Below are 24224 nucleotides of genomic sequence, written 5' to 3' on the forward strand. Positions count from 1 at the left end.
ATAAAGGTCAAAGTATGATAATTCACTTTCATCCTTAAAGTATACAAGGCATTAAAATACTGATATTAAACCCTGGTGGCAAAGCACGGGGGAGGAATGGCATGACATGAATCCCCTTAAGTAAATGTGAATGTGAGGAGGTTAAGAACTAAAACCAAATTATCTGCTCTTTCAGTGAATGTCTAAATCTGAGGGTCAGCGTTCTGTGTATAACACAGGAGAATAGATAGGAACCATTGTAACATGATTGCTGTTAGTTACTCCTGCTCTATTACCAATTTAATCTCTGGTTTAGTATAGCACAGCTGTTTTAAAAACATGGTGTAAAAGTAGAACTGTTTTGAATCACAAGACCTTTCACATCTTGAAAGATATTTCCATTTGTGATGGTTGAAATATAGGAATCATTTACATTTTTAGTATGTGACACTTTTTCCCCCCAGACCCTGGTAATATTGAAAGAATAAGAATCTGACTGGAAAACCTTGATTCATTTGCATACATGTGATTGTTATTTACATCTGACAAGTCTATTACCTGCTAACAGACTGTACATTTCTTTTATGCCCCTGCACTAGCAGGTTTATGCTGATTTTAGATTATGGAATAGGCAATAGTAGTTTTCTTTCTTTTTATTTTAATATTAAATTTATTGTCAGATTGGTTTCCATAAAATACCCAGTGCTCATCCCAACAGGTGCCCTCCTCAATGCCCATTACCCACTTTCCCCCCCTTCCACCCCCCATAAACCCTCAGTTTATTCCCAGTTTTTAAGAGTCTCTTATAGTTTGCCTCCCTCCCTCTTTCCCCCCCCCTTCCACTCCCTCACAGTCTTCTCTTAAGTTTCTCAGGATCCACATAAGAGTGAAAACATATGGTATCTGTCTTTCTCTGTATGACTTACTTCACTTAGCATAACACTCTCCAGTTCCATCCATGTTGCTACAAAGGGCCAGATTTCATTCTTTCTCATTGCCAAGTAGTATTCCATTGTATATATAAACCACAACTTCTTTATCCATTCATCAGTTGATGGACATTTAGGCTCTTTCCATAATTTTGCTATTGTTGAAAGTGCTGCTATAAACATTGGGGTACAAGTGCCCTTATACACTTATGTGTATACATACATCAGCACTTACGTATCCCTTGGGTAAATTCCTAGCAGTGCTATTGCTGGGTCACAGGTTAGGTCTATTTTTAATTTTTTGAAGAACCTCCACACTGTTTTCCAGAGAAGCTGTACCAGTTTGCAATCCCATCAACAATGCAAGAGGGTTCCCATTTCTCCACATCCTCTCCAGCATCTATAGTCTCCTGATTTGTTCATTTTGGCCACTCTGACTGGCGTGAGGTGATATCTGAGTGTGGTTTTGATTTTGTTTCCCTGATGAGGAGTGACATTGAGCAACTATTCATGTGCCTGTTGTCCATCTGAATGTCTTCTTTAGAGTAGTGTCTATTCATGTCATCTGCCCATTTCTTCACTGGATTATTTGTGTTTTGGGTGTGGAGTTTGGTGAGTTCTTTGTAGATTTTCGATACTAGCCCTTTGTCCAATATGTTATTTGCAAATATCTTTTCCACCAGTTGCTTTTAGTTTTGTTGATTGTTTCCTTTGTGGTGCAGAAGCTTTTTATTTCCATGAGGTCTCAGTAGTTCATTTTTGCTTTTAATTCCCTTGCCTTTGGAGTTGTGTCAACTAAGAAATTGCTGTGGCTGAGGTCAGAGAGGTTTTTTTCCTGCTTTCTCCTCTAGGGTTTTGATGGTTTCCTGTCTCACATTCAGGTCTTTCATCCATTTTGAGTTTATTTTTGTGAATGGCGTAAGAAAGTGGTCTAGTTCATTCTTCTGCATGTTGCTGTCCAGTTCTCCCAGCACCATTTGTTAAAGAGACTGTCTTTTTTCCATTGGATATTCTTTCCTGCTTTGTCAAAGATTAGTTGGCCATATGTTTGTGGGTCTAGTTCTGGGGTTTCTATTCTATTCCATTGGTCTATGTGTCTGTTTTGTGCCAGTACCATGCTGTCTTGATGATTACAGCTTTGTAGTAGAAGCTAAAGTCTGGGATTGTGATGCCTCCTGCTTTGGTCTTCTTCAATATTACTTTGGCTAATCGGGGTCTTTTGTGGTTCCATACAAATTTTAGGATTGCTTGTTTTAGCTTCAAGAAAAATGCTGGTGCAATTTTGATTGGGATTGCATTGAATGTGTAGATTGCTTTGGGTAGTATTGACATTTTAACAATTTTTATTCTTCCAATTCATGAACACGGAATGTTTTTCCATTTCTTTGTATCTTCTTCAATTTCCTTCATAAGCTTTGTATAGTTTTCAACATATAGATCTTTGGTTAGGTTTATTCATAGGTATTTTATGATTCTTGGTGCAATTGTGAATGGGATCGGTTTCTTTATCTGTTGCTTCATTATTAGTGTATAAGAATGCAACTGATTTCTGTACATTGATTTTGTATCCTGCGACTTTGCTGAATTCATGTATCAGTTCTAGCAGACTTTTGGTGGAGTGTATTGGGTTTTCTATGTATAATGTCATCTGTAAAAAGTGAAAGCTTGACTTCATCTTTGCCAGTTTTGATGCCTTTGATTTCCTTTTGTTGTCTGATTGCTGATGCTAGAACTTCCAACACTATGTTAAACAACAGCAGTGAGAGTGGACATCCCTGTCATGTTCCTGATCTTAGGGGGAAAGCTCTCAGTTTTTCCCCTTTGAGGATGATAGTAGCTTCAGGCTTTTCATAAATGGTTTTTATGATGTTTTGGTATGTTCCTTCTCTCCTGACTTTCTCGAGCGTTTTGATTAAGAAAGGAGAAAGGATGCTGAATTTTGTCAAATGCTTTTTCTGCGTTGATTGATAGGATCATATCATTCTTATCTTTTCTTTTATTAACGTGATGTATCATTTTGAATGATTTGCGAATGTTGAACCAGCCAGGAATGAATCCCACTTGATCATGGTGAATAATTCTTTTTATATGTTGTTGAATTCGATTTGCTAGTATCTTGTTGAGAATTTTTGCATCCATATTCATCAGGGATATTGGCCTGTGGTTCTCTTTTTTTTGCTGGGTCTCTATTTTGGGAATCAAAGTAATGCTGGTTTCATAGAATGAGTCTGGAAGTTTTCCTTCCCTTTCTATTTTTTGGAACAGCTTGAGAAGGATAGGTATTATCTCTGCTTTAAATGTCTGGTAGAATTCCCCAGGGAAGCCATCTGGTCCTGGACTCTTATTTGTTGGGAGATTTTTGATAACTGATTCAATTTTTTCACTGGTTATGGCTCTGTTCAAGTTTTCTATTTCTTCCTGTTGAGTTTTGGAAGAGTGTGGGTGCTTAGGAATTTGTCCATTTCTTCCAGGTTGTCCAGTTTGTTGGCATATAATTTTTCATAGTATTCCCTGATAATTGTTTGTATTTCTGAGGGACTGGTTGTAATAATTCCATTTTCATTCATGATTTTATCTATTTGGGTCCTGTTCTCTTCTTTTTGAGAAGCCTGGCTAGCGGTTTATCACTTTTGTTTATTTTTTCAAAAAAACAACTCTTGGTTTCATTGATCTGCTCTGCATTTTTTTAGATTCTATATTGTTTATTTCTGCTCTGATCTTTATTATTTCTCTTCTTCTGCTGGGTTTAGGCTGTCTTTGCTGTCCTGCTTCTATTTCCTTTGGGTGTGCTGTTAGATTTTGTATTTGGGATGTTTCTTGTTTCTTGAGATAGGCCTGGATTGCAATTTATTTTCCTGAGGACTGCCTTTACTGCATCCCAACACATTTGACCCATTCATTCTTTAGTAGGGTGTTCTTTAACCTTCATGCTTTTGGAGGTTTTCCAGACTTTTTTCCTGTGGTTGATTTCAAGCTTCATAGCATTGTGGTCCGAAAGTATGCATGGTGTGATCTCAATTCTTGTATACTTATGAAGGGCTGTTTTGTGAACCAGTATGTGATCTGTCTTGGAGAATGTTCCATGTGCACTTGAGAAGAAAGTATATTCTGTTGCTTTGGGATGCAGAGTTCTAAATATATCTGTCAAGTCCATCTCATCCAATGTATCATTCAGGGCCCTTTTTTCTTTGTTGATCCTGTGTCTAGATGATATATCCATTACTGTAAGTGGAGTATTAAAGTCCCCTGCAATTACCACATTCTTATCAATAAGGTTGCTTATGTTTGTGATTAATTGTTTTATATATTTGGGGGCTGCCGTATTCGGTGCATAGACATTTATAATTTTTAGTTCTTCCTGATGGATAGAACCTGTAATTATTATATAATGCCCTTCTTCATCTCTTGTTACAGCCTTTAATTTAAAGTCTAGTTTGTCTGATACAAGTATGGCTACTCCAGCTTTCTTTTGACTTCCAGTAGCATGATAGATAGTTCTCTATCCCCTCACTTTCAATCTGAAAGTGTCCTCAGGTCTAAAAAGAGTCTCTTGTAGACAGCAAATGGATGGGTCTTTTTTTTTTTTATCCATTCTGATACCCTATGTCTTTTGGTTGGAGCATTTAGTCCATTTACATTCAGTGTTATTATAGAAAGATATGGGTTTAGAGTCATTGTGATGTCTGTAGGTTTCATGCTTGCAGTGATGTCTCTAGTACTTTGTCTCACAGGATTCCCCCTTAGGATCTCTTGTAGGGCTCGTTTAGTGGTGATGAATTCCTTCAGTTTTTGTTTGGGAAAACCTTTATCTCTCCTATTCTGAATGACAGACTTGCTGGATAAAGGATTCTTGGCTGCATATTTTTTCTGTTCATCACATTGAAGATTTCCTGCCATTCCTTTCTGGCCTGCCAAGTTTCAGTAGAGAGATCTGTCACTAGTCTTATCGGTCTCCCTTTATATGTTAGAGCACATTTATCCCTAGCTGCTTTCAGAATTCTCTCTTTATCCTTGTATTTTGCCAGTTTCACTATATGTTGTGCGTAAGATCGATTCAAGTTATGTCTGAAGGGGGTTCTCTGTGCCTTCTGGATTTCAATGCCTGTTTCCTTCCCCAGATCAGGGAAGTTCTCAACTATGATTTATGCAAATACACCTTCAGCCCCTTTCTCTTCTCTCTCTCTTCTTCTTCTTCTTCTTCTTCTTCTTCTTCGTCTTCATCTTCGTCTTCTTCTTCTTCTTCTGTGATATGGATATTTTTCCATTTGATTGCATCACTTAGTTCTCTAATTTTCCCCTCATACTCCTGGATTTTTTTTATCTCTTTTTTTTCTCAGCTTCCTCTTTTTCCATAAATTTATCTTCTAATTCACCTCTTCTCTGCCTCTTCAATCTGTTCTATGGCTGCCTCCATTTTATTTTGCACCTCATTTATAGCATTTTTTAGTTCCTCATGACTATGTTTTAGTCCCTTGATCTCTGTAGCAGTAGATTCTCTGCTGTCCTCTATGCTTTTTTTCAAGCCCAGCAATTAATTTTATGACTATTATTCTAAATTCTTGTTCCCTTATATTGCTTAAATTGGTTTTGATCAGTTAGCTGTTGCTACTTCCTGGAGTTTCTCTTGAGGAGAATTCTTCCGTTTCATCATTTTGGGTATTCCCTGTGGTAGCTCCAAACTGCAGGGCACTTCTCCTATGTTGTCCGAGAAACTTGTGTTGGTGGGCAGGGCCGCAGTCAGACCTGATGGCTGACCCCAGCCCACTGCTGGGGCCACAGTCAGACTGGTGTGTACCTTATCTTCCCCTCTGGTAGGGGCAGGACTCACTGTGGAGTGGTGTGGCCCTTATCTGGGCTTCTTGTGCACTGCCAGGCTTGTGGTGCTGCTTCGATGGGATCTGGCATATTAGCTGGGGTGGATCCGCAAGGTGCAAGGGACGGGAGGGGCAGGCTTAGCTAGTTTTGCCATGGGTAGTCCCCTGTGGGAGGGGACCTGCAGCACCACGAGGGAGGCAGGCCCGTTGGAGGAATGGATCCACAGAAACACAATGTTGGGTGTTTGTGTGGTGCAAGCAAGTTGGGTGATGGGAACTGGTTCCCTTTGACATTTTGGCCAGGGGATGGGAGAGGGAAATGGTGCTTGCCAGCACCTTTGTTCCCCCACCAACCTCTGTCCTTCTGGGGCTTAACAACTCTCCCTCCCCGCATCCTATCGCACTCCCCGCTCTCCAGATGTTAAGTCCCGCTGGCTGTCAGAAGTCACGGAGTCCGGCCCCTCCTCTTTTGCAAGCCAGACTTTAGGGGCTCTGCCTTGCTTGGCAGGCTGCCCCTCCACCGCCCCAGCTCCCTCCCACCAGTCCTTGTAGCACACACTGCCTCTCCACCCTTCCTACCCTCTTCCATGGGCCTCTTGTCTACCTTGGCTCCTGAGAGTCTATTCTGCTAGTCTTCTGGCATTTTTCTGGGTTATTTAGGCAGATGTGGATGGAATCTAAAAGATCAGCAGGACGAGGTGAGCCCACCATCCTCCTATGCTGCCATATTCCTATCTCTAGCAATAGTAGTTTTCAATAATATCTCCATTACAGATATTACTTTTTTGAGACCATGCTGTATCTCTGCTCCCTTCAATTTCTCCTTTGACTTTTATTTCATATATTCCTACAATTAAATTAACTGGCCAATTAATAGGAAAGGAGGCTTGAGTATAACTGTACTTTTTTTAAGGCAATTTTTGAATTTTTACAATGTTTATTAATTTTGAGAGAGAGACAGAATGCAAGCATGGGAGAGGCAGAGAGAGGAAGACACAGAATCTGAAGCAGGCTCCAGGCTCTGAGCTGTCAGCACAGAGCCTGATGGGGGGCTCGAACCCACAAACTGTGAGATCATGACCTGAGCTGATGTCAGACGCTCAACAGAATGAGCTGCCCTGACACCCTGCACTTCTTAATCCTATAGGAAATGATAATACTAGTAATACTTTGGGTAAATTACAGGAGATTTCAGGGTTTATATATATAACATTTAAGATAAAATCTCTATGTTTTCTTTATATTATTATGGTAAGAGAAGTAAAGTGAAATATTGGAAGGTATTAAATATTGGATTTGAATAGAACTAATGCTTTTTTAAGCAAGTATAATAAAAACTTGGCATCCTGGTAAAATAATTTAAAAATTTCTTAATTAAAATTTTCTTTCTTAAAATATATGTAACATAAAATTTCGCATATATAACAAGTATTCCTGTTCTCAACATCCTTGCCAACACTTATTTTCTGTTTTGTTTTTGACAATAGCCATCTTATGCATGTGGAGTGATTTGTGGTTTTAATTAGCATTTCTCTTAGGATAGTGGCATTGACCATCCTTTTATGCGCTTATTGGTAATTTGCATGTGTGTTCAAGTCCTTTGTCCATCTTGAACTAGGTTTTTATTTTTTGTTGTTGTTGAATTGTAGGAGTTCCTTATATTATGGATTTTAATCTCTTTTCAGAATATGATTTGTAAATATTTTCTCAGATTCTGTGGGTTGAATTTTCACTTTGTTGGTAGTGTCCATTGATGCACAAAAGCTTTAATTTTGATCTTGTCCAATGTATTTTTTTTTGTTGTTATTTTTATCTTTACCTTTGGTGTCACATCCAAGAAATTGTTGCCAAATGCAGTCATGAGGTCTTTCCCCTCGGTTTCTCCTGAGAGTTATTTAGCTTTTGCATTCAAGGCTTTGATTCAGTTTCAATTAATATGTATATGATATATACTGATACATATATACATATTATATGTACATGATATAGACTGATACATATCAGTCTTGAAATCCATCCTGTCTGATATTAATATAATTTATTTAGCTTTCCTATGTTCATAGGTTACCAGTATTTCTTTCACAGCTATTTACTTTCAGTTTACATTTGTCTTTGTATTTAAAGTGTCTTGTAAATAATATATAGTTGTTTCTTGCTCTTTTATTCTAACCAACAATCTCTGTCTTTTGATGGGATATTTATTCCATTTACATTTAATGTAATTATTGATATGCTTATATTTAGGTTTTTTATTTTTTAAATGTATCTCAGTTTTTAGAATTCCCTCTTTTTACCTTTCCTGTTTTTTTTAAATTTTAATTCAAAAAATTTATCATTCTATTTTTACTATATATTTTTGCAATTTTTATTGGTTGCTCTAGATGTTAAAGCAAACATCTTAAATTTGACCCAGTGTACCTAGTGTTAATATTGAATTAGTCAAGGTTAAATATAGGGATTTTAGTACTGTTTATTTCTATTTACTCGTACTTATTCTAGTGCTATTATTGTCATATGTATTGTCAATATAAATTACAAATCTATCAAAACGGTGTTACTATTTTTGCTTCATTCAGTCTTTTTGTTTTTCAGCAGGATTAAGAGAAAAAGAGCACACACACACACATATATATTACTTATATAATTTAAAATATATACGTGTGAGATACATAAATTATATATACATATACTTTAATATAACATTTATCATTTTATTCAATCTGATTCCTAGCTGGTGTTATTTCATCCGTCTTTCTAATTTCTTTAGCATTTCTTTTAGTAGAGGTTTGCTGGCAAATTATTCTCCCTGTTTCCTCAATCTAAAAATTTATTAACCTTTCAATTTTAAAAGAAGGCTTCACTGGGTATAGAATTAATTTTTCTGTTTATTTTTATTCAGCACTGTGAACATATAATTTCAGTATCTATACTAGTTTCAGAAACAGTATCTGTTGTTAGTTGTATTGATGTTTCTCTTTATGCATCATTTTTCTTTGTTTTCTTTGTTCAGTTATAAGATTTTCTCTGTATCTTTGGCTTATAACATTTTGGCTATGGTGTATCTACTATTAAGGTTACTAGATCTTTCATTGTTTTCTACCAGACTTAGGAACTTTCCAGGCACTATTTTTTCAAATACTTTATCTTTCATCTTCTCTTCTTCTGAGATTCCATTTATATCAATTTTGGATTGTTTGATATTGTGTTACAAGTCTCAAATGGTGTTAATTTTTGTCAATCTTTGTGATTCTTGAGTTGATAACTTCACTAATGTATTTTCATGTTTACTCATTCCTCTTCAGTGATATCCAATCTATTATTCAACCCAGCTAGCATCTTATTTTTTATTTTCTGTTATTGTAGGTTTCAGTCTCTGAGTTATCATTTGGTTATTTATTTTAGAATTCCCATTTACTCTTGAGATTATCTATGCATCCATTGATACCTAATGTTCTTCAGTTGGTTGAATAATTTTTCTTTAGTTTTTTGAATGTATCTATGACAGGTACTATAAAATCTTGGTCTGACACAGTCAACATCTTGACCCACATGGAGTGATTTTCTATTGGCTGTTTATTTTTAGCCGTTAATGATCATACTACATTTTTTTCTGTATGTCTAGAGGTTTTTGATTGAAAACTAGATATTACTGATAATACATTTTAGTGACTCTGGATTCTGTAATGTTCGTGTTAAGATTTTTGTTTTCTGTTTCTATAGGTAGTTAATGTACTTGGTTTTAAACTGTAAACTTTATCTAGTGCACCGAATGTAGCTACTCCTTTCTCTGCTCTGTTTTTATCATTTTCCAGTGTTGCTTTTTTGTGCATTCCTTCTTTATCCATGCTGTGTCAGTTTCAGACTCTTTTTTCTGAAACTTCAAGTCCACAAGGACATAAAGCTTTGTGCCTTCTGGTGTTTGAGCTATATACGGTTAAAAACTATATTGTTAAAAAAAACTTACCTTTGAAGATTGTGTCCACATAGCTCTAATCTTTCAGCATAGTTTTTTCTCTGGTCCCTACCTGCATTTTGCCATGCTTCCTGTTGTCGCCCCTATAACTGTGTAGCTTTGCTGTTAGGATTTCTAGGATTTCTCTTTTAAATTTTCTTCTGAACTCTGATCTCTCATTCCTTTAGCCAGTAAGACTGTCATTGTGTCAGTTTTTACAAACATAGCCAAAGGGTAAGGGAGATTGTCAATTTTTTCAGATCAAAAAGACACGAACTCACTGGTCTCACCACTTTGAGTTGCAAGTTTGTACGTGTATTATGCTTTCCTCTGATTTTTGTCTGCTTTGGAAATTTTCCGGTTTGTATTAGAATTAACTTTATATATTTTATGCCATATTTACAACTGTTATCTCTGGGGAGAGGGAGTGCACAGCCATTTCAATCCCTTCTCCTACTGGGATTTCATCTATAAGATGTTTCAAAGTAAGTTTTGGCTATGTCTTGTATTGATTTCACAATCCCGAAATTTTATAAGTCCATTTCATAAAACTGGATAAAGTCATGAATCTAGTGAGCAGAATCCAATTTGCTAGTTTCATTACAGGGAACTTTCAAAATCCCAGTGAGGTTACAAGTAGAATTTTGAATAAATAGCCTTAGAGATCAGTGCTGGAAAGATTGATTTTTTTTAATCAGGTCAGATTAATAAATAAATGTATTTACTGCAAACATGGCTAGCTCATATTGTTTCAGAAAATAGTAAGAATTCTGTCTTAGGGATGCCTGAGTGGCTCAGTTTGTTGAGCATTCTACTCTTGATTTTAGCTCAGGTCGTAATTTCATCATTCATGAGTTCAAGCCCTGCATCTGGCTCTGCACTGACAGAGCAGAGCCTGCTTGGAAGTCTCTCTCCCCCTTTTTCTCTGTGCCTCCCCCACTCACTCTCACTCGCTTTTTCTCTCTCTCTCAAAAAAGGTAAATAAACTTAAAAAAAATCCCTTTTAACTTATTTTTGCCTCAAATTGAAATCATTGAATAATGGCTGTATCATTTGTGTAACAGATTGAAACTTATCAAGTAGTTTTCTTTTATTTCATTTCTATTTGTAATGCCTCTTGCTTTGTATCAGCTTCTGTACCTTTAGATTCTTCCCTTATGTGCAAGGAGAACCCTGCTTCATTCTCTAGAATTAATGCCAGTATATTTCTTACAATTGATGATCCTACATGACTTATCCAAACACTCAGAATCCATATTTTACATTATAGTTCACTCTTGGTGTTATATATTCTATGGGTTTGGACAAATGCATAATTGCATATATCCAGAATTATAGTACAATACAGAGTACTTTCATTGTCCTAAAAATCCTCTGTGCTCTGCCTGTTCATTCCTCCCTCCCTTTTCCCTGCCAAAGCCCTGGCAACTACTAATGTTTTACTGTTTCAATAGTTTTGCCTTTTCTAGAATGTCATGTAGTTGGAATCATAGAGCATGTAGCCTTTTCAAATTGGCTTCTTTCACTTCATAATTAATATACACTTAAGTTTCTTCCTTGTCTTTTCATGGCTTGATAGCTCATTTAGTTTTCGTGCTGAATAATATTCCATTGTTGAATGTACCAAAGTTTATTTATCCATTTGCCTACAGAAGGATATTTGCTTGCTTCCAAGTTTTTGGAGTAATGAATAAAGTTGCTATAAACATCCATGTGTAGGTTTTTGTCTGGACATAAATTTCATCTCCTTTGGTTATAAATACCAAGAAGCCTAATTTCTGGATCATATGATTAAGAGTGTATTTATTTATAAGAAACCTTACCAAATAGCCTGTTAAAGTGATTATACAATTTTGCATTCCCACCATTAATGAAGAAGGATTCCTATTACTTCACATTCCTACCAGCATTTGATATTGTTGGTTTCTGGATGTTGACCATTTTAATAGGTATATAGTAATATTGCATTGTTGTTTTAATTTGCATTTCTCTGATGACATATGTATGGAGCACCTTTTCATATGCTTATTTGCTACCTGTATATTTTCTTTCATGAGGTGTCTTTTCAGGTGTTTGGTCTCTTTCTTTCTCACCATCTCTTCCTTTCTTTCTTTCTTTCTTTCTTTCTTTCTTTCTTTCTTTCTTTCTTTCTTTCTTTCTTTCAAGTTTATTTTTGGGAGAGAAAAAGAGAGCGCGAGCAGGGGAGGGGCAGAGAGAGAGAGGGAGACACAGGATCCAAAGCAGGCTCCATGTGGGGCTCAAACTCACAAGCTGTGAGATCATGACCTGAGCCAAAGTTGGATGCCCAACCTACTGAGCCACCCAGGTGCCCCTCTCTTTTTCTCTTTTTGTCAAACTGGGATGTTTTAATTTATTTCTTTTACAATGGAATAAATAATTCTGATGACAGCAGGTATATAAGCAGCAGGTATATATTTGCTAGTATTCAGAACGAGCACAATCATAGTGGTTTTCCTGATTGGTGTGTAGTCTTCAGTACTTACAAGGAGTTCTTCGTCTGAAACTGCTGTGGAACCAGCAAGACTGCATTTATGCATCCATCATTTTCAGGATTGTGTAACCTGGCTGTGTTTCTCCCATACAACCTTGCCTTCTTGTGTCACAAGGCCCAACTCACTCACTCACACCTCAGTGATCGTACCTTTGGTAATAATACCCAAAGTTGTGTATAGTGTGGGTGAAAGATTTTTTTATACCAAGTAGTGGCAGGCCAAAAGTGGCTTTCAATTCAGGATGTGTTACATGGGCCTTTTTGAAATGTAAGGCCATTAACCTAATGAATCACTCTTATTTAGATGATTTCCGAGTAAAGCCATCTCCAGCAAAGCAATTTTAGAAACCATCTTCTACCATGCCTACTTTTTTTTTTTTCTTTCCTGTTCAAATAACTGTTCATACTTCCATTTGTCCCTGGGCATGAAATTTGGGCAAAGGGAATTCCCATTTTCCTGCTTTCTCTTTGTTTTTATTTAATCATGTTGGAAAGTACTTTAGCTGGGGACTGTCCCTCCCTGTCCAGAAGGTATGCAAGTAGTGCTCCTTGTGGAAACTTTTCATCATCCTTTTGTTTACTGTTTTTATTTTCCTGCATGCTGATAGTCTTTTTCATTTGTATTTTCACAGTATGGCACTGTTTATGGAAAAGCTTAGCTTTCAGACTAATCATCTTTTTTTTTTTTTTTGGCCTTCTTTGAACATTCATGAGCCTCTCCAGCTTCCTTCTTTCCCTCTTTCTCATGGTAATACAAAAGAAATCCACTGTGCTCCCAGTATTTGTTTTGTGGCTTGGAGACAGCCACATAGATGCTGGGTGCAGCTGCTTGGGACTGAAGCAGCTCTCAATTTTTGGGTCTCACAGACCCACGAGCTGACTCTACAAAACCCGTGACGGGAAAGAGACAACTCTAAAAACCTGGCCCATTTTTTTTTAAATTTCTTTAAATGTTTTATTTATTTTTGAGAGAGAGAGAGAGAGAGAGAGAGAGAGAGAGAGAGAGAGAGACTGACTCTGTGAGTGGGTCAGAGAGAGAGGGAGACACATTCACAGCAGGCTCCAGGCTCTGAGCTGTCAACACACAGCCCCATGTGGGTCTCGAACCCACAAACCGTGAGATCATGATCTGAGCTAAAGTTCGACGCTCAACCGAGCCACCCAGGCACCCCCAAACCTGGCCCGTTTCTTAATCAGTTGTCTGTTTTCTTATTGTTAAGTATTAAGAATTTTCTGTATGTTTTGTTTAACAGTCCTTATTAGATGTAGATGTTCGCTGTAAGCTTGAGAAGAATGTATAGTCTTATGTTATTGGATAAAGCAGTGTTAGGCATCATTTACATCCAGCTGATTAATGATGTTGAGTTCACCTTTGTCCTTACTGATCTTTTGACTGTGAAATGTGTCCTTTTCTGTAAGAGGGGTGTTGAAGTCTCTAATGATGATAGTGGATTCATCTGTTTTTTGTTTTTGCTTTTTGCTTTTTTAAAAAATTCTGTTAGTTTTTGCCTCACATAGTTGGACACTCGGTTTTTAGGCTCATAAACATTAAAGATTGTTAGGTCTTCTTGTACTATTGACCTCTTTATCGTTATGTAATAAAATTCTTTATTCCTGATGATTTTCTTTGCCTTGAAGCCTGAAAAAAAAAACATTTCTTAAACAAATAGAACTTTCAATTCATAGTAACATGGGAATACATTTTGGATTAATAATGGTCATATCTGATAAAGTATTTTTTTAATTTTAAAAATTATTTTTAAAATCTCAAAAATTTAAATTACTAAATTATTTTTTGAAATTTAGGTCAATAAGTTTTTGTTAGAAGGTATTATTTATCTAGTAATGCTCAAAAATAAGCCTTCAGTTGTTTGTTTCATTCACTCAACTTGACAAATATTTTTGAGTACTTATGTGACATTTTTTTTGGTCAAATACATTAAGGATATGTGAGTTATATAAAGAGAGAGTATAATGGAAGTTGATTACACAATTCCTAAAGAATTATTTACATCAAATTCTGTGTGTGTGTGTGTGTGTGTGTGTGTGTGTGTGTGTGTGTGTGTGTAAATGGTACTCTGGAACTGTGCATTGAGTTTCTCAAATATATTTGACTAAGAATTCCAAATCATACCCTTCCCAGTCAACTCTTCTTTTTTTTTTTTAAGTAAAATGCAGTGCCTGTGTTCTACACACTATGTAATAGAAAATAAGGTGCCAGAAAAACAAGTGTAAAAAATTCTTTAATCTTACAAGTATTTGTTGTCCCCAGAGTGTTTATTTTGGGAAGAAAAATTAAGCTTGAATGTCTTCTTTTTTCTTCTTCTTCTTTTTTAATGTTTATTCATTTTTGAGAGAGAGAGGCAGAGTGTGAGTAGGGGAGGGGCAGAAAGAGGGAGAACAGAATCCAAAGCAGGCTCCAGGCTCTGAGCAGTCAGCACAGAGCCTGATGCGGGGCTCAAACCCACGAACCATGAGATCATGACCTGACCCAAAGTTGGTTGCTTAACTGATTGAGCCACCCAGGCACCCCATGAGTGTCTACTTTTCTAAGTATTCCTTTTGGATTGGTATCTTGATTTTGCATCTTGGACTTGAAGGTACTATTTTAGCTGTTAGCGTAAGTGGTTTTGAAGAGTGGATCTCAAAACTTAGCATGCACAGGAGTAAGTTGGAGAATTTGTTGAACAGATGGCTAAGCTCTGGCCCAAAGTTCTTTTTTTTTTTTTAATGTTTATTTATTTTGAGAGAGAGAGCACTCATGGGGGAGGGGCAGAGAGAGCCCGGGACACAGAATTCAAAGCAGGCTCCAGGCTCTGAGCTGTCAGCACAGAGCCCTACGCGGGGCTCGGCTCACTAAGCAGGAGATCATGACCTGAGCCCAAGTTGTACGCTCAACTGACTGAGCCACCCAGGCACTCTTAGCCCAGAGTTCTTGATTCAGTATATCCGTATTAGGGCCCAAGAACTAGTGACTAAACTAAGTTCTCAGGTAATCCTGATGTGCTGTTTCTGACCCCATAGTTAGAGGACAACTAGTTGAGAATAAAAAACGTGGGAGAAGGATCTCACTGACAAGTTATTTAATTTTACTTCTCTGTGAAGTAGTAGTGGTTATAATCCTGCCTCTCAGATTTGTTACAAATATTAAATGACAAACTATTACTTAATACTCTCTCAGTGAAAGACTTACAATTTAAAGACTGATCTAAAAACCTCAGATACTTTATGTATCTCAGAAACTAATGGGGTTTCGGCCTAAAGTCTGTTTTACAAAGAATATAATTACTTTAATGAGCCTTTAAAAATTCTGTTTTGAAAAGAGAAAATAAACAAATAAATACAACCACATTATGTAATTTCTTCAGCTTTAAAATTTATCCATTGTTATTTTGTGTGTGTGTGTGTGTGTTTCTATTTGACTCACAAAGAGTTTTTCTGCGGTGAATGTCATACAATATTGAAACAGGAACTGTGGGGGAGCCTAATTAAAATAGTTGGCTTTGATACATTTGATATTGAATTTTGAGTTGGTAAAGCCCCAGGTGGTTATATAAAATTTCAGCAAATGTTGTTCATTACTTCATTTATATTTCATGAGACTAGGAAAGAAAAACCCAAAAGCATTCTGCTAAAATTGTGTGTGTGTGTTTTAAATTGAGATTCCTTGCACTTGTAAAGGAGAATTTTGATATAGAAAAGCAAGAATTCTCTAACACTTTTATTTAAACTTAAGCAACAGATTCAGGAAATATTTATTGAGTACCAATTGAGTTTAAGTCGCTTTACAAGGCTTTCTGGATACACAAGGTGAGGTAGATAAATAAGTTAAAATCCGTGCCATGATATGGATAGAATCTCCTGGGGAATAAAGCTTTATATTCAGTGAATTAAAACGTAACATGAAAAACACATTTAAAAAGTTGTGTATAAGTGCTCTGAAATTCTTCCATAAGGGGGTAATTTTGAATCAAGGAATTTTGAGTCTAGGCATCTAAAAAGGCTTGGGAATGAGAATATACTTGAGATATGTTGTGGAGATATGTTGAGAAAGTAGTATAGAGGAAAGACCAACAGCACAGGTTATAAGAGTGCTCAGAAGAAGGCAGATATAAGGGAGACAGAGAAAAGAAAGGGCATGATGTATTCAAGTAATTACACACACATATGCATTGGGTATATATCTGAGTGGTCTGAGTAAAGTAATGTATGAAAGTTGATGCCAGATTTTTTTAGAAAGTTATTCGTCAGATCCCAGTGAATTGAGACTTTATCCATAGAATGAATAGTGGTGACCAAAGGATGGCCTGTGGACCAATTCTGGCCTGAAGCCTGTTTATTGCAAATAGAGTTTTATTGGAGCAGGAATGTGACAATTCATTTAAGTAGTCCATGGATGCTTTCATGCTACAAAGACAGAAGTTTAATAGTTGTACCAGGGACCTTATGGCCCATAAAACCTAAAATATTTACTATATGGCCTTCACAAAAAAAATCTGACCCAGTTATGTAGCGTTGCAGTGTGGAATATCAGTCTGTGGACTATTAGTTACAAATACTTGATGATATAAGGAGCTTGCACTAGAATGCAAGTTAATTCACTGCTTCTTTCATCAAGAAAGCTGTGCTCTGGAAAAAAATATGTCAGCTGATCTGGACAATGTGTGTAGTAAGTAGATGTATAGTTCACTAAAGCTTTTTATTGTAGTCCAATAGCATACAGTTTAGTTTCAAGGGTCTTACTTTGAGTTAGTGAGGATATATTGAAGATTTCTAAGCAGGATGGTAGAATCAGATGTGTATTTCAGAAAGGCCCAATAAAGTCAATAGAAACTTTTTTTTTTTTTTTGGACTCTTCTTCTGCATCACTAAAGCATAGTATAGCCATGTGTGGAGTTTTGGAATCAGGCAGAACTGGTTTCACAACTTGGGGAGTCAGCTAGTAAGATTTAACACTGCAGAGGGAATGTTCCTTTTCCCTTTTTATATTCTAAAAATCCCACAGGAGAACACTGATTAGTCTGGCTTGCTTAGGAAGCCTACGGCAGCAGTTGGTGGCTCAGGGATTTTGTCTTCTACAGAGAAGTTGGCGGCTGAGGTGAGGGGAACAGTTAGTTTCACACCACGAGAATGGTTCACTACAGATATTAGGGTAGTGCTATGGAAACTATTATAAGAGCTGCACTATTGAGCACTTTGTATTTTCTGCTACTCATGAAGCTAATAAAGTCCATGACAGCTTTTAGTAGATTACATCTCACTCGTTATGCTAGAAAAAGGCCTATAGTGCTTCGCCTGGGTGGCTCAGTCAGTTAAGCGTCCGACTTCAGCTCAGGTCACGATCTCAAGGTCCTTGAGTTCAAGCCCCGTGTCGGGCTCTGGGCTGATGGCTAGAGCCTGGAGACTGCTTCCGATTCTGTGTCTCCCTCTCTCTCTGCCCCTCCCCCATTCATGCTCTGTCTCTGTCTCAAAAATAAATGTTAAAAAAAAAAGGCCTATAGTATCAGAATGAATTAAAAGGTATTTTTTCAACCCAAAGAATACTCCTGGACAATATGTCCCTGATGTTGTATATGTATAGGATCACAGGTTAGTTTATCTCACCCAGAAATAATTTGACTTGTCCTTGCAAGGATATTTTTTTTCTTACTAATTTATTTAGGGTGAATACCCACGAGATTCTCAAATAAGGGAAAATATTCAATATTTTAATTGCTTAATTTATGTCATGGTTAAGACTTTAGAAACTGATTATCCTATGAGGCCTAGGAGACTTTTTAAAAAATAACATGGACGGTAAGTAAGATCTCTTTTTATAATCACTTTTTAACTGACCTGTACATCATCACCCAGTATCTTTCCTTGTGCAACTGCTGGGTGTGTAACACTTTCTTTGTCTTATAACACTTCCTATGTGGTTTACGATATGTTTTATTAGAAAATATATGTGCCTATAAAACATCCTACTTCCTACCTTATATGAGAAAGGACAATTTTAAGGCCAGTAGAGAGATACTGATATTTTGTGGGTGACAGCATTGTTAGGTATGGTCATTACTGCTTTGCCCATTCCATGGGGTGGGTTGATTTCCTCTGCAAGTACGTGCTTGGATGATCTCATCCCAAACACAAGCAAGTATTTGTGTAATTCTTCAAGTTTCCACTAGGAATCATGCATACATCATGTGCCCACAATTAATGCATGTAATATTGGTGACCACAGGATGCAGTGCTGTGTTCTGTGTTCATAGTACGACGTGAAGGCACAAATGTAGTTTTGTTGTTTGTGGTTTGCAAGTCAATCTCTTGATATGTGTCCCCTTTTTCTTTTCCTTGCAGATGGGGGATATTTCAGGGATATATACTTATAAGGAATTTCTTTAGCAATTTATATATATCTTTGTGACTGAATTATATCAAGTTATATTGAATTGGGAAAATTACACATGAATAGTTTTTAATTGTGTTTAATTCTGGGCAATTCATACAGAGACCTCCAGTTGAAGAACTGTTGATAATTTTATCATTGCCAGAATTAATGACTTTTAGTCACTTCGTTCCTCCATGGTCTCCAGATCTGTTCACTTTGTTTTGTCTTTTCTTATGTTGTTTTTCTCCCCCCAGCATGAAACACATTATCAGCTTTTCATGAATGATTTGATCTGAATCTATAGTTCTGTCACTCCATTGGTCTTTTTATTTCCACATTTGTTCTACTAATTTTAAACTCATTTATCACGTTTTTATCAAGTATTTTTTGAGGGCCTATGATCCAGTTTGCTGCATAGGAAACAAAACAGACATGGTCCCTACACACACACACACACACACACACACACACACACATTGTTGAACATCTAGCATAGAGCATGGTACATAGTAAGCAGTCAGTACGTGTTATATTCTATGTATGTGATATGTATGCTTTCCTCCCATTTGCTAATGATGATTCAGTGATGATTATGATCATCATTTTGGCATCTTTGATAAACAGAAATCCTTAATTTGAATATAGTCCCATTTTTAAATATTTCCCCTATGGTTAGAAATTTTTATATATTATTAAAACTTTCTTCCACATCATAAAGATATTATTAGGTTATCTTCTTTTCTTTTTTTTAATATTTATTTTTGAGAGAGAGACAGAGCATGTGTGGGAGAGGGGCAGAGAGAGAAGGAGGCCAGAATTCAAAGCAGGCTCCAGTCTCTGAGCTGTCAGCACAGAGCCCGACCTAGGGCTTGAATTCACGAACCGTGAGGTCATGACCTGGTCTGAAGTCAGATGTTTAACAGACTGAGTCATCCAGGTGCCCCTAGTAGGTTATTTTAGAGAAACTTTATTGTTTCACCCTCTATATTCAAGGTACAATCTACCTGGAATTCATTATTTTTTAAAGCTGTGAAATAGAGGCAAGTTTTGTTTTTCCCCCCACATTGCTACCTGATTTATTCAGTCCACATTGAAAAGCTTGTCTTTTCCTTTAGTGCTTTGAAGAATCAAACTTTTCAAAATCAGGTGTACAAATATATGTGAATTGGTTTCAGGAGTGTTTTGTCCATTTATCTGGTCCATTTTCCTATCTTTACTTCAGTACTGCTCTGTCTTGATTATTCCACATTTATAATGAATTGACCTATTAAATTCTTTTTGTTTTTCTGTACATTAAAATTTGCTATTCTTAGTCCTTTAGATTTCTAGATGAAGCTTAGAATCTGTCAATAACTAGGAAGAAATGTCTGTGGAAATTGTGCTGGGTCTCAGTGAATCTATGAATAAATTATATATTCATTTCTGTTCTTGTTATCCCTAGGATCTTGGGATATTAAACACACAAGGAACAAAACTGGAAGTGCTTACTTATTGAGACATAATTCAGATTAATAGTTCTGCCTCTTAAAAACGGTCTTAATTCATACCCTCTGTGGTTTATGGGACACTAAATCCTTTATTCTATTAGCAGCAACTAATGACATAAACATAACTGCAAATCACAACTATAATTTATTAAATACATAGAATGGGCCAGGTACTGTTTTAGATATTCCCTTATTTTATTTCTGATTCTTATTAAGACCATACATGGAACATCTCATAAATGAAGAAACTAACATATTTAGCAGGATTAACTAACCTGCCTAATATTGTCTACCCAGTAAATGATGAGGCCAGAGGCCAAATTCTGTTGTGGGCTTCTCACAATCATGTTCCCAGTGACTTGGGCAGGCAAGACTGCAAAGATTCACTCAATAACTATGTGGTAACTTCTCCATCCATTTGCTATTGGTGATTCACATTTCTTTCCTCAAAAAAGAAAAAAAGATATAACTTTCAAAATAAAAATGGTTTTAATAAGTAGCAAATTTACATTCTATAGTATCTAGCATAATCTGTAGGTGAGAAAGTGGTAAGAAATCTAATTAATCAGAGTGCCAGAATGCCCATACTGTGAGAAATCACCTCCTCACTTAATACTTCGAAAGGCTGCATATTACCTAGATGTCTTTAATGTTTTATTATCTCTTTTTTTGAATTGATATTTAAAGTGGGAGCATAAACTCTGTCTTTTATGGCAAGATTACATTGATATTTAATTGTTTTCATCCTGATTCTTTCTCTTTGACTTGGAGCTAGGAAGGGAAAGATACATTTTAAAAATTATCTATAAGCTTATTAAAATATATTTAAATAAAATTGACCTAAATTAATAGAGACTAAATTTGAGACTTGAAAGCCTTTTAGACCTATAAGGAGAACCCCAGACCAGTTTCCTTTCTATTTTCCATGCTTTATATATGTATGTGTGTGTGTGTGTGTGTGTGTATATATGTATATACAAATGTATACACATATAGACATGTATATATGTATACATTTATATGTGTGTGTATATATATGTATATATATGTATGTATATAATTTCTTCTTTGTGTGCCTCTTCTAAACATATTCAGTTCTTTAGGGCCCATTTTACCCACATGAAAATATGATTTCGCTCAAATGCAGAATCTATAAAAACGAATGAACAAAAAGCAAAATGGACTCCTAAATACAGAGGACAAAGTAGTGGCCACCAGAGGGGAGGTGGATGGGGGCAGGGAATGGACAAAATAGGTAAAGGGGGTTAAGAGGTATATCCTTTAAACTTCTAGTTATAAAGTAAGTAAGTCACAAAGATGAAAAGTACAGTTTAGGGACTATCATCAATAATGTTGTAATAATATTTGGTGACATATGGTGACTACATTTATCATGCTGAGCACTGAGTAATGTATACAATTGTCAAATCAGTATGTGGTACGTCTGAAACTAATATACCATTGTATGTCAATTATACTACAATTAAAAATTAAATGTTAAAAAAAGAAAATACGCTGTACAAAGCTGACCACATTATTGGCAGTATTATTGTAAGAAAAAAACCCCACACAACCAAATTATTACAGACTTGGTAATTTCAGCCTTTATCATAATTTGTGCACATTGTACTAATGATACATGGATTTAAAATCAAAAGAGTAGAATAATTATTTCTTTTTTTTTTTTTGGTTTCTTTGATCCCATCAAATAACTTTATTCGCCAACATTCCTTAATTTACAAAGCCTTAGTCATTCATACACATTAGGGTGATCCACAGTGTTCAAGGAATTTAAATATAATGTATCCTACCAACCCAAGTAAACTAAGTACAAAAAATATTCACATAAAGTTGTTCACATGTAGGTCCTAGATTACCAGCTTCTGTGCCAGAAAAAAAAAAAAAAGAAAAATAGATTTATTAAGTGGTATTTGAAACTAACTTTTGAGCCTGGGTCAAAACCTCTCTTGCACCCAAGTCAGCCACACATGAACGTTAAAACTCTGGCACATAGTCCCTTGTTTTGATGAAGGAGGCCCAGGGGGTACAAAAGATTTCTTCAAAATATTCTTCAATAAAGTCCCTCCCTTCTGTGGCCTCTCGTGGAAATAGATGTGGGGACCTGCAGGCGATGGGTGGCAGTGCATTCACCTCTAGATGGTGGCTGAGGCAGCTTATGATAGCCAACCCTCAAGTCCCACCTCCTGGTTTCCCCTCCGAAGGCTTCTCTCTAGACAGGAGTCCTTGTCCTCCAGGCCTAGCTGGCAAGATCAGAGACGGGCCTGGCGTCCTGAAGGCTGTGCCCCAGCCAGGTGTGGAAGGATCGCCGAGGTACCATCTCTGGGCCTCACCCCCAAGATTGGCCTTTGTCAGGTTGCTGGTTCCTAAGCGACTCCAGTAGCGCTGTGCCTGTATGGCCACCACACAGACCAAGGAAGGGGAAAGGAGTCAGGAGAGAGCCATAACCCAAGAGCCAGCCATGCCCCAGATATGGGGAGTGCATACCCAGGATTAAAGGTGAGAGATGCACTTGGTGGGCGGGGCTGGAAGCCCAGGCAACATGGAGCAAGGTGAGGGCAGAGTTAAGGGTCTCCCTCCTTAAGGAGTACTTTTACCAAAGGTACTCTGAGGTTGAAACTCAGACATCCATCCTATTAAAATCTCTCTTCTTGAAGAGGTACACCGCAAAGGCGTGGAAGGAAGATTCCCACAATGCCCGCTCTTTACCTTTTCTTAGAAAAAAGGCTGAAGCAAAAATAATCATATTGCTCCAAACACTGGTTTTGTAGGAGTCAGCCAATATGTCAAGGAGTTGAGAATCTTGGAGGAAGGGAATGATAGAGGCACGGAATGTCCAGGCACAAGAAGGCTGTGAGAAAGTCTGCTGAGTGATCTTAGCAACCCAGGGTTAGGGAGCAGAGGGAATGCTGGGTGTGTGCCCTTCTCTGCCATCATTTGCTCTGGGACCACTACTGGCAGGGCTGTGAAGGAGGCCAGGGCCCTAGTGAGAGTCAGATCTCCACCAGTGTTGGGCACATTTCTCCTCCAGCTGTAATTAGGCTATTTCTTTAAACATTATTTATTTATTTATTATTATTATTTTTTTAACGTTTATTTATTTTTGAGACAGAGACAGAACATGAACGGGGGAGGGGCAGAGAGAGAGGGAGACACAGAATCGGAAGCAGGCTCCAGGCTCTGAGCCATCAGCCCAGAGCCCGACACGGGGCTCGAACTCACAGACCGCGAGATCGTGATCTGAGTTGAAGTCAGACGCTTAACCGACTGAGCCACGCAGGCACCCCACTTTAAACACTTTTTTAAATGTTTTATTTATTTTTGAAAGAGCGAGAGAGACAGAGGACGCGGTGGGAAGGGGCAGAGAGAGGGAGAGGCAGAGACAGAGACACAGAATCTGAAGAGGCTCTGGGCCCGGGCTCCAGGCTCTAAGTTCTGGGTTCCCAACTGTCAGCACAGAGCCAGGGGTGGCACTCGAACTTGTGAACCACAAGATTGTGATCTGGGTCGGGGTCGGTCACATGCTCAACTCACTGAGCCACCCAGGTGCCCCCAAATAGGCTATGTCTTAAATGAACGTTGAATACACTCCCTTAGAAAGGCATCTGTGGGGGCAAAACTCGTCTGGGTGGGAGGAAAGACTTCCCACTCTCCTGTCCTAATGTCTCAGGGATGAGATGAGGCCAAGGCCTGCTATCTTAGTCCCCAGTGCCCAGAAAGGGGTCAGATGTAGCCAGTCTTGAACAGACTGTGGCAATCTCTTGGCTACAAGTAAGAGGCAGTAGAATAATTATTTCTGTTGAAGATTATGAGTTATCATGATGCTATAAAACATTATTATACTTTAGGAAAACTTATAGAGCAATAAATTGTGGTCAATGATGAACTATATAAAGTATACCCAAAAAATGATGAACTGTATTATAGTTTATGATTCTCTTCTGTTTTATTGTTTTTTTTTTAATCTGATAAATGCTTTGTACTTTCCCCAGAAATACCACAGATGGCTGGTATCTGTATGCTGATAGCTCAAATGGAAAGTTTGGTGATATGGCTGATATATTCACTCCTGTTATTTCACGCACGGGACCAAAATGTACTCTGGTGTTCTGGACTCACATGAATGGGGCGACGGTTGGTTCTCTCCAGGTATTACTTAAGCA

At 37.3% G+C, this 24224-nt stretch overlaps 1 protein-coding gene and 1 pseudogene across 1 annotated transcript in view; one reads left to right on the plus strand and one right to left on the minus strand.

The window, feature by feature from the left end:
• Window positions 1-24224, plus strand: part of MALRD1 (MAM and LDL receptor class A domain containing 1) — a 792972-nt gene that overhangs the window by 296931 nt on the left and 471817 nt on the right. Inside the window, exon 23 of the mRNA XM_043564232.1 lies at window positions 24054-24210. Coding sequence (XP_043420167.1) covers window positions 24054-24210 — 157 coding nt within the window. The remainder of the gene's footprint in view (window positions 1-24053; window positions 24211-24224) is intronic.
• On the minus strand, window positions 12098-20390 carry LOC122474056 (annotated as a pseudogene).

This window comes from Prionailurus bengalensis, chromosome B4, assembly GCF_016509475.1.
Source record: "Prionailurus bengalensis isolate Pbe53 chromosome B4, Fcat_Pben_1.1_paternal_pri, whole genome shotgun sequence".
Taxonomy (NCBI): domain Eukaryota; kingdom Metazoa; phylum Chordata; class Mammalia; order Carnivora; family Felidae; genus Prionailurus; species Prionailurus bengalensis.